The sequence below is a fragment of the Malania oleifera genome, chromosome 3 (genome assembly GCF_029873635.1).
Source record: "Malania oleifera isolate guangnan ecotype guangnan chromosome 3, ASM2987363v1, whole genome shotgun sequence".
NCBI classification, from domain to species: domain Eukaryota; kingdom Viridiplantae; phylum Streptophyta; class Magnoliopsida; order Santalales; family Ximeniaceae; genus Malania; species Malania oleifera.
Window position 1 is genome coordinate 52,087,761 of NC_080419.1, and position 12,109 is coordinate 52,099,869.

General features: G+C 36.8%; 1 protein-coding gene across 1 annotated transcript; it reads left to right on the top strand.

Annotated features, from left to right (window-relative positions):
- The first annotated feature begins 961 nt into the window (after positions 1-961).
- On the top strand, positions 962-11,551 carry LOC131151571 (amine oxidase [copper-containing] alpha 2, peroxisomal-like). Its single transcript, XM_058102812.1, has 5 exons — positions 962-1,845; positions 9,366-9,750; positions 9,896-10,009; positions 10,263-10,816; positions 11,179-11,551. Exons 1-5 carry the CDS (start codon positions 1,037-1,039, stop codon positions 11,384-11,386), a joined length of 2,070 nt encoding a protein of 689 aa, XP_057958795.1. The 5' UTR covers positions 962-1,036; the 3' UTR covers positions 11,387-11,551.
- Positions 11,552-12,109: the final 558 nt, after the last annotated feature.

Consider the following 12,109-nt stretch of genomic DNA (forward strand, 5'->3'; position numbering starts at 1 on the left):
GCTGATGGCACACAATTCAACCCATCAGGACCAAAATGTTTGGCACCTTGACTCTGGAGCCAACAATCACGTGATTGATAGAAAAAACCTATTTGAATGAACTTTATGAGAAAGTTCAGGGAGAGATATCATTTAGTGATCTCTTTAAAGTCCCAGTTCGATAAAAAGGAAATGTCCTAATCAAGAGAAAGGATGGAGACCATGCTTTTATCTCGAACGTGTACTATGTGCCAACCATGACGACTAATATACTTAGTCTCGGACAGCTTGTGGAGAAAGATTACCGAATTAGCCTCAGAGATAAGCAGATGGTGATAACAGACGCTCGAGGTAAGCTCGTTACTCTAGTACAAATGGCAAATAATCGAATGTTTTTGCTCGCCATTCAACATGATATACCAAGGTGTTTGAGCGTTATCATCAAAGACTGACTATGACATCTTAGGTATGGACATCTGAATTTTAAAAGTTTGAAACAGTTGGGAAGCAAGAAGATGGTAAAAGGCTTACCCAACATCCACCACCCAAATGTGATATGTGAAAGTTGTGTTCTGAGCAAGCAACACAGAAACAACTTTAGAAAGCAAGTCGACTGGACATCTACCATGCCGCTTCAGCTAGTACACACAGACGTGTGTATATAACTTCAACTCTTTAAAAAAAAGATGATGTAACACATAATATATTTGCTTGAATGAATTAATCTATATCTTAAAATTTCAAAATATTATGTTTACGTCCCCATTATCACACATTTATTTATCTATTTTTTATGCATATTAAAATACATGTGTGGTCTAATTATATAAAATAAAATTCAATTTGTGGATGATATAGATAGTGTATATAAGCCATATGTGTATAAAAAATTGATAAATATAATTGTGATACTAAGAATTTTATAGATATATATATATATATATATATATATATATATATATATATATTTATATATCTGTGTGTGAGTGTGTGTGTGTTGTGTGCGCGCACACTTTAATTGGTTTCCCAGAGAAAGCAAGCTAGCTAGCCAACAGCCATGGCATGGAAGCTGCGCGATATCTCACTCCTCCTACTAGTCTCCGTTTTCTTCCTCCCATCACCAATCTCATCCCAAAAGCACCATCCCCGCCGCCGCCGCCACCCCTTAGACTCACTAAGCGAATCGGAGCTCTCCCACGTTCAAAGCCTTATAAAATCGAAGTACCCCACCTCCTCCCACAACCTAACCTTTCATTATGTAGGAGTGGATGAGCCAGACAAGGCCACAATCCTCTCCTCATGGCTCTCAAAGCCCGGTGCCACCGATCTACCCCCACCGCGCCGAGCCCTTGTCCACGTGCGAGTCAACTGCCGCTCCCGCGAACTCGTAGTAGAGCTGCAGCCCACTCGTAGCATCGTGTCTGACAAAGTCCATGACGGGGACGGGTACCCGATCCTCACCCTGGAGGAGCAGGAGGCGGCAGGGCAGGAAACGGTGAACTACCCGCCATTCATGGCGTCGATTAGGAAGAGGGGTTTGGATATTTCCCAAGTAGTGTGCTCAACTTCAAGCGTGGGGTGGTTTGGAGAGAAGAAGAGTAGGAGGGTGATCAGAATGGTGTGCTTTTATAGGAATGGTACGGTGAATGTATACATGAGGCCAATAGAGGGAATAACGGTGGTGTTTGATTTGGACGAGATGAAAATAACAAAGTACAAGGACTCGGAGACGGTGCCATTGCCCAAGGCGGAAGGGACGGAGTACCAAGCGGCGAAGCAAGCGCCGCCGTTTGGGCCGCACCCTGGTGGCGTGACGGTGGTGCAATCGGATGGGCCAGGGTTCAGGGTTGACGACGGCACTATCAGGTACTTAAATCAGTCCAACTAATGTACGATAGTTTTCTTTTTTTATAACTTGGGACTCAGCTACTTTAGTACTACTTTGAATACTATGTTGCGACACCAAACTCGATGGTAAAAGTCACCTATTTATTGATGCACTCTTGGTAATTCAATAACGCAATGTCTAAAAGGGAATCAAATCCGCGACCTTGAGATCACCAACGTTATGAGTCGCCCTTATCACTTGAACTGACCAAAGGAATAGGAATTAATTAGTAGTTAGCTAGCTAGTTGTGGTTTTGAAAAAAATACATATTGACATTGCAAGGAACAATTTGGTAAGAGATGCTCAGTTTTTTTCATGTAAGTGAACTAAATTAAAATATTTAAAAACAAATTTCTTTGTATAAAATTTAAAACTTTCACGTTCGCACTTAAATCGATACAAGTAAAAGATATGTTTCAATATAAATTACAAGCTAGCTATAGTGTCACGATCACATTGATAGAGGACTTTGGACGATACCTTGATCATTGGACTTGGGTCGAGGCCGTTACATTTATATAATAAGATTTTATCATGTAATAGACACAAAATCTTATTCAAAAAGATTCAATTTGATCACTTAACATATGTTAATGTGATATTATTTTGCGAAAAATATTAAAAGATACAAAGCATGTTTTACGACACTATAATTTCATTTTCTCATGTTAATATTTCTCATATTCAATTTAAATGTCATTCTACTATGTGCATAATGTTGACTTCCAATAATTAGTATTCGTATCTTTAATACTATAAAGGGGATTTTCTTTTGGGGTGTTTTCTTTTTCAAAAATATTGAATTTATATTTATAACTAATAATAATTATCTCAAAATATCTCTTCAAATACCCATAATTATTCCAAAATATTTTTATAATTGTGTCAAATTTATCCTTATAATTACTCATAATTATCTCAAAATACCTCTAATAACTAATTTACAACTATCCCAAATGTATATATACTCTTTAATTTTTTGTTATTTTATTTTTATATTATTTTTTTTTTTTTAAAAGTCATTGATTGCACAAATAGTACATTCCTATAGGCTAGTTTTATATAAATATAATATACACTTCTTTGCACTCAAATGAAAACACTAGGATAATGTATTTGTTATTAAAATTTTTTGCATGTGTTCTGATCTCACATAAGGTAGACTTTTATTTTCTTCTAATTTCAAGACACCATTTTTTTTTTTTTTTTGTATTATCTTCATAATAAAAATAAATATGTTATATGTCATGAGCCAATAATGACACGGGCCCACATGGTTAAGCTAAACTTGGTAATATAGTGTGGGTCCATGCATTTTAGCCCTGGCATGTAGGCTCTAATCATCATGGGCCAGTGGAGTTGAGTATTTTCATAATAAAAATGAAAGGAGACGCATGTGTATTGGTTAATTAAGAAACAAAGATTACATATGATATATCGCAACTGGGCCCCATTTTTCTGTGGACGGAAGAATCATTGTTGGGAAATGATTGGTCTCTTTTTAGTTAATATTATGTAAGGATTTTGTTTTCAAAGAAGCAGTTTTGAGTTTTATGTATACTATTTGGATGTTTGGATTTGAATTTATATAAATTTGATAAAAAAAATATTATATATTAATGTATATTTTCTAAACTTCACAAAGTCAAATTTAAAATCCGAATGTCATACTCCCGATTATAAAGTATCTATCATAGAAGCTAGGCAAGAAAAATTAAATTGGACTAAATCAAATAAAAAAAAAATTAATTCTTTTTTTAGTTTGATTTTTGTTCAGAGTGTACAATTGTTTCGGGTAACAATTCAATTTTAGTTCAATCCATTCAATAATCATAGTTAACATAGTGAATCAAACCAGTTTCTTATAAATATATATAAAAAAACATATTATATTATTTTTGAATAATTTAAATAAAAAATTATTTATCTATAATAATTTAGAGCCTAGTGTAGACACTCCATTTTGTCCGACCATTATATAGCAAAACTTTTGGGATTTTATATTTTGTTATTTAATTTTAGTGTTTTTTAGTCAATTAGTTAGATGTGTCATCTAAGGTCTTCACCTAGTTGGGTCTCTCATTTTAACTTTCTCAACCTTACTATGCTGAAGTGAAATTTCATTCATGGGGATTTTTTGTACAAATTGTTTTACGTTCATTCATCCATGTGCATAACAAGTACAATCTTTTTAAAAAATACAAAGAAGGAAAATTTGTTCTTCATTCTTGGAGTTGCTTGCTTTGGGTCTTCTTTATCACCTATAAACACAATTTTGGGATAATTTTGTGATTTAAAGTCATTCTCGACCCACTATTTGTATTGCAACCCAATTTGGCCAAATTAATGATTTGGGGCCCACTTTGGGCCTCATTTTAAAGTGACAGGGCCTTATGGACTTATTTTGAGTAAATTAAGGCCTATTGTGGGCTTAACTTTTGAATTAAAGTCTAGTTTTGGGATGAGGATAGTGAGAAACACAATTTGGTGGCCTTTAGTTGGATCTAGCAGCCCCTCTTGCATGGCTGTCCCCCGTGACAGTCGAGCCATGTAGTTGCCTTCCCCTCCCCTATACAACACTTTACCATGTAGTTGGTTCCCATGGCTAGCATGTCTTACATTTCCTATGAGCTAGTTTTCATACTAGTTGGCCTATAAATGGAGGCTAAAAAAAGGGGAAATAGAGGGAGGACTTTTGTTACCTTTACCATGAACCCGAGAGGGGGGGGGGTGAATTAGTATTTTCAAAAATTAATGCCCTAGGTTAATCCCCTAACAACAGTATTACACAACCTTATGGTCAATATAATGCAGATATATTAAATCAATTTAAATATGTAGGGGAAATTAAATTGCACAACAAATTTAACCGAGCATGCACTAGAAAGCGGTAAAGAAGAGATGACACCTAGAAATGTTATCGAGGTTCGGCAAACTGCTTATGTCCCCGCCTTGACTAACAAGCATAATGATTACCACTATAAGGCTCACTTAACAGGTGGAGCGATACCTAAACAATCAGGTCAATTAGCACAGGGTTGACCTTAACCTTTACAACCAATTCTTATCGGACTGCATTACCACCCCCTCAAGGCACGCCTGAAATACAACAATATTTTCACAATATGACCGGTACAGTGATTGTGCTTCTCAGTAAAGCAGATGTGTACCAAATGTAATCAATCACAAGCACATCAACAGTGTAGAATATGTAAGCTCAATGATGTGAATATTTATGCAAACAACACTCAACAAGATATTATCACCATAATGTTCAAGAGTGTTCTAAACAAGTTATATCTTTGAAACAAGTTATATTAAATCTCAATAACACATCAAGGTTGCAAAGATGCAAATCAAATACTCAAACTAACTCAAAGGATTTATTTCAATGAAATATGCACAAGAGTAGTTTGAAAATATTTTAACTTATAGGAAATATTTTTGCACAACAAAAACAAAGCTATATGACACTTGTAATAACAATGCAAATATTCTAAAGCTTGTTAGTTTACCCCAACACAAGATTTATAATATTGAAATTTGTGGGATAAACTTAACTAAAACTCCCCAAGAATAACTCAAACAATCAAACAAGAATAGTAGGAGTATTAGTAATATTTAGTAATCACAAGCACACTCAATAAACTCTCACAATATTAGGATGTATCAAAGGAATGAATTTTGAGAGTATTTGGGCAATATGAGCTTTTGAAAGTAGAAAGGATTTTTCACTTAATGATTTTTTCTAATCACCCTTAATCCACACAAATGAACTTATATTTATAGAGCAAGACAAAAATATAACCGTTTAGGACCTATAGGATATTATTAGAAAAGGGTAAAAATGTTTTAGAAAAATTAACCTGGCTTTGGGCTTTTTAATCTCGGTAAAATTTAAGTAACCCGAGAAGATTCAAGTGGTTGAAAGTAAGTTTGGTCGCCCGAATAGATTCCGCTAAAAAAAAACTAGTTTAAACAGTTCGGGTGCCCGAGTTTGGCTTCGGTTGGTTGAACCAAAGTCAGAAACATTGGCGTGCGGTTCGGGTGCCTGGTGCTAAGTTTGGTTAACCGAATTGATAAGTTCGGTTGCCTGAGGCTTGATTTGAACTATGAGAATCGGTAACCTGAGTTGGTGAGAAGTCCCTTTCTACGGGTTCGGTTGCCCAAGGGTGATGTGTTCATTCTTGGTTCGGTAGCCCGAACCCAAGTCAAACTGCTGACTTTCCAACAGTTCAGGCACCCGAGGAGTTTTGAACTCTTGGGGTTCAGTCGCCCGACCACACTCATTTTATGCTTATTGTGTTCAATTCAACTCCTTTTTACACACCTGATTGTGAATGATATTTGTGCATGAGTGTTGGGACTTAAGGTCTTACTAGAGTCTTACCGAGCTTACAATATATCCTATATGCATGACATGCAAGTAATTATTATAGACCTTATATCCTACTTACTATTACAGACCCATATTACATAAAATGAATTTATAACATGAAACTCAATCTTCAGGATCTTCATGTTTTGTTTTCATGCGCCATTACTTGATCTGCTAAAATGAACCTGCACATACACTTGAAAACCATCAAATACCTGAGTATTCGTCATTATCAAAATCGAGAGTGACCAATAAGGTCAACAACTTTGAAAGAAATTGTTGAGAGAGAGAAAGTAAGAAGCCAACAAGAAAGGCATTTAGGGGAGGAGGCTTTAGAAACTTTTCGGGCAGAAAGTTGTTCAAAGAAAGTGAAGAGAAAGAATTTGATTGGTAGAGAGATTAATAAGAATAAAATCCAGAAGAAAGCGTTCAAGGAGAAAAGAAGAAAGCGGTAATTTGAAGAAGCTTGCAATATTCAAAGTAAGATAGAAATAATTGGTTGGCAGTGGCAGTAGAGGAGAAAGGAAAGAAGAAGAATAAAAAAAAGTAAATGGTCTCACTCCTTCACTTGGATGTGTTCATATATAAGTGTATGTTGGTTATTTTCGATGCATTGTGGGCTATTTGATTGAAGGCAATATGTTGAAATGGAAGTAGAAATTTGAAAATTGAAATTGATTTCGACCGAATAAGGTTCACCTCATTGCTTGAATTTAGAAACTAAAATAAGAACAAGTAGAACTTTAGCGAAACACCACACCAAAGCCCCAAATTTTGAATCAAAATTCACTCCAAAACCCAAAAAAAATCCTAAAAATTCAATTCAAAACCCCTGAAAAAATCCCAAGAGAATTCAGGTCAACTTGACTTGAAAATCTAGCTCATACTGCCCATGATCTTGGTCAAAAGACCCAAAACCCTATTTAACCCAATCTATTGACCTAGGTCAACTTGACCCGGATCCATGTCAAACCAACTCGAAGACCCGATCGAGTCAACTTGACTTGGGTAAGCCTTACCATGACCCTAAAACTAATTAGCCCTAGCCTAAGCCCAAGACTAGTAACCCCAAACCTCCCTGGTCCAATTGACTCAAGCCCAAGACCTCGTGGCCTATGTAACCTTGCATTAAGCCCTTAAAACCAAAGCCCAATTCGCCGGCATAATCTACATAAAGCCTAAAACCCTGACGAAAATCCTAAAACCTAAATTAAGCCTAAACCTGTGGCCCAACCTAAACCAATATCCGAAATTTAAAACTCAAGCCCAAATTACGTAGGGTTAATCTAATCCAAGTTCGTAGCCCAACATAAGGTTCTAAGTCCAATTGGACTTAAACCAAATACCTTGAAACATTGACTAAGCCTATAATTAAACCCTGAAACTTAAGTCGATGGTCTTTTAACCCAGGCCTATCTTAAAAATAAATCCTAGTCCAAGCCAAAATCTAATAAACTAAAGCCCAACTTAAGCCCAAGACCTTATGCCCACAAATCCTAAACCTAATTGAACCTTAGCCTGAGCTTAACCCTTACTCTGACCTAAGCCTAATCCTAAATCTAACCTTGATCAATCCCAATCCCCTGTTTCTGTATGAAAATACAACAAAGCACTACAAAATTAAAGAAAATGGAGAAATGAAAAGGTGAGATAAAGAGAAGATTTGGGAAAGGTTGAGAAGGAAAGAGAGTAAGGAAATTAATAGGGGGTATACTTAAATCCAAGCTTGGGTGAACAGAATGCACAATGCTACCTATTTTTGTGCCTCCGTTTGAACCGAAAAAAGATAAAGATATCAAGAAATTAAAGAGAGATCAAGGCACGTAAGAGATAGAGTGAAAAGAGATCTGAGAAAGAAGAGGAGAGATTACGAGAGAGTGAGGCAAAGTGATTGAGAGAATATATTGAGAAGAGAAAGTGAAGGGGGTTTGACTTGATGTGAAGTTCGCTGGAGGTGGCGGAGGCCACCTATGGTAGTGGCCATGGTAGCCAGAGGAGGTTGTAAAGTTGTGTGTGTGTGTGTGTGTGTGAGAGAGAGAGAGAGAGAGAGAGAGAGAAGGAAAAAAGGAAAAGAAATAAAATATATATTTAAGTTTTTTTCTCCAAAAATCTATAGTGGGCCATGTGTCACCCATCAGGTGGTGACATATGGCACGTCGTGGTCTTCTTGTTCTGGGTGACGCCACCTAGTGATGTGAAGTGATCCAAGTTGTACGTTTTGTGTTTTCTATGGATGGTTGGATTGATGCCACATCATCGATCCCTATTTATGTCTCTGAGATAGTGGTGTGGTGCCACTTGGTGAGTGGCGTCATCATGATGTCATAGGCCACATGCCACTTCCTTGTTTTTCCAAAAAAAAAAAATGATAAAATAAATAAATCAAGCCATTCATTGAAGGTCAAGTGTCACCCCTAATGGGTGACATGCACATGGCAAACCTAGCTCATTTCTTGCCTCTCTCTCCTTTGAACCTGATCAAAATAAAGTCAGACCATTCATTGAAGGCCATGTGTCACTTCGAATGGTGACACATGCCAGACCTAGCCCATTTCCTACCCCTCTTATGCAATGAAAAATATCTATTTTTAATTGTTTTATTTATCATTAGGTAAATTACATCCAGGGCTTTGCACATATGCATGTGCAATGTAAGTGTACACAAGTTTAAACACAAGTACTACGTGCATACTTTTTTTTATTATACCTAAGCAAAGTGTTAGTCAAAATATTTCTTATTAGAGCGAAGTTGAGCTTAAGTTGTGAGGAAAAAGTTAAACTTTGGCGATCTCAAGGTCTGAATTCGATTCCCTACTCGCGGTCCGCCTAATGAATTATTAGGAATGTGCTAATAGGAGGACAACAATATTTTCATCTCCGATTCAGGTCCATCCAAAGGACTTATCCAGATTGGAGTTCTAAATCATAAAAAAGAAAAAAAAATATTTCCTATTAGAGCAATCAATACATACATATATTTATATTTTAGTTTTTAAAAATTATTTGTTGCAACGCACAAGTTAAAAAGATGTGTTTGAATCTTGTTTAAAAATGAATAAATTTTGAAAATAAGTTTAATATATTATGGTAGAGTGATAGTGTGTGGTATGGTGGTGTTAGATGGGCCAATTGGGAGTTTCATCTGAGCTTTGATGTTCGAGCTGGCCCAATCATATCGCTAGCATCTATTTACGATGTGGAAAAGCAGAAGTATCGACAGGTGATGTACAAAGGACACGTGTCAGAGTTGTTCGTGCCGTACATGGACACGACCGAAGAATGGTACTTTCGGTCATATTTCGATGTGGGAGAATTCGGGCTTGGGTTATGCGCCGTTGAGATGGAGCCTTTGGCCGATTGCCCTGCCAATGCGGTGTTCATGGACCACTACTATGCAGCCCAGGATGGGAAGCCCACTAAAATATCCAATGTTTTCTGCATCTTCGAGCGCCAAGCCGGCAACATTCTATGGCGTCACATTGAGACGCTTATCCCTAGACAAACTGTATGTATACGGATCGACTTTTCAAAAAAAAAAGTAGTTTTATTTTATTAGTTTATTACATTAACTTTAATTATTGATTGATTTATTATTATTTAATTTATTATTATTATTATTATTATTATTATTATTATTATTATTATTGCAGATAAGGGAGGTTAGGGCTGAGATTAGCCTAGTGGTAAGGATGATTGCAACGGTTGGCAACTATGATTACGTGATTGATTGGGAATTTAAACCTTGCGGAACCATCAAATTCGAGGTATGTATAACATGCAATAATGATTTTAGATAAAAAATATATCTTAGGTCGATTTGGAACTATTATTTTTTTTTTTATATTTTTCATTTAAAAATAGATTATAAAATCTTCTTTGTTCACATTACTAGTCTTCTATTTTTGTTTGTAATTTTCAATTGTTTAAAAAAATTTAAAAGTCAAATTTACACCTTTTGATTTTTTAATTTATATTTTAAATGTTTTCATGTATATTCTTAACGTACGCATACTGCAGGTAGGACTAACTGGACTACTAGAAGTGAAGGCATCCTCCTATCAGCACGTAAATGATATTGAGACGGCACAGAGATATCCCCAGGGCACCCTCTTAGCAGAAAATTCCATAGCCATTTTTCACGACCACTTCCTCACCTACCGCCTCGACCTCGACGTCGACGGCCAGCCCAACTCCTTCGTCAAATCCAAGCTCCAGAGGCGCCGGGTCGACCCACCCACCGCCTCTCCCAGAAAGAGCTTCTGGAGCGTCGTCAGCGAGACCGCTAAGACGGAGTCGGATGCCAGGGTTCTAATCGGGTCGGATCCGGTTGAACTCCTGATATTGAATCCCAATAAGAGGACCCGGGTGGGAAACCCGGTGGGGTACCGGCTGATGCCGGGTGCGACGGTGGCGTCTCCACTCTTGTGGGAGGACGATTACCCTCAAATCCGTGGGGCATTCACCAACAATCACGTGTGGGTCACCCCATACAATAAGTCGGAAAAATGGGCGGGAGGGGTGTTTGTGGATCAGAGCCGGGGCGACGATACCCTTGCCGTCTGGAGCTCCAGGTACGCTCCCTGCTTTATCTAGCTAGGTTTCCAAGCAGTGCAATGCATGCATTTACATGAATGCGTATATGCTAGTTACCTAGGGAGAAATTATATGAAAGGGACTTGTCTGTTCATGTGTGTATGTTAATGTTGTTTGTTGTCTTGTACTTCATATTTAAAATATTTTTTATTTCGATTCATTAAATTCAAGGTCACTCTATGTGAGGCTGGAATAAGTTCTTACATTTGAACTCAAAGCAGGCTCCATGACTCTAAAATTGATGCTGAGTTTATTCTATATCCATTTTTCCTGGAGACGATTGTGTGTGGATAATTGATTGATTATTGATGATCTATGATTATCATCAACCGTCTTGCAGAAATCGAGAGATAGAGAATAGGGATATCGTGTTGTGGGTGACGGTGGGACTTCATCACATCCCTTACCAAGAAGATTTTCCGATCATGCCAACAATAAGAGGCGGATTCGAGCTCCGGCCGACGAATTTCTTTGAGAGAAATCCGGTGCTCAAAGCCAAGAAGCCGGCTGTGCATTGGCCCAATTGCACCTTCAACCTCAAACCTTAGTTACCTAAGTTTTAGAGAATTAAAGTTCCAAGTGTATACTTTCTGAGTGCTAGTGCAACTACTGGGAGTAGGGATTTTAATTTTGTAATGCAAGTTCAACAAATGCATATGCATAATGTGTCTACAGTTGGAATAAGATGGCGGCAAGTTGTATTTTTAGGAAAATTTGCAAGTTGATTGTCAGTTGATTGATGACAAATGTAGTTTATTTTTTATTTTTTATTTTTTGAATTTTATTGGTGTCTAATATACATTCTCAAAGCATTTAAATCTAAAATATCAAGAATCACAATACAAATTTGGGTTTTTATTGGTGGTCAGCATGGGTGGTATAGAGGGAATACACCGTCACTAAAAGTGTTAGCAACAGAGTGAATAGTTACCCGTGAATATAACATACAAAATCCTGCCATTATAGCTCTATTGGTAGTTTTTAATACCAAAACTTATCAAAACAACTATTATATCTCTGCTATAGCTGCTATTGTCGAAAAATACACATAAAAACAATTATAGAACCAACGAAAAACCACTTTAGTAAGATTTACGATAAGCACTGTAAGAAGTTGTTAAAATTATCTTGTTTCTAGTTGTCATAACCACACTTTAAATGTGTATTAGGAAAATCTTGACCTTATAAGGTTAGTTTGGATTCCATTTATTTGAGATGTCTTTTATAAGATAAACCTATGAGGCGTGTGAGCCAAGACCGTTACACTAGTC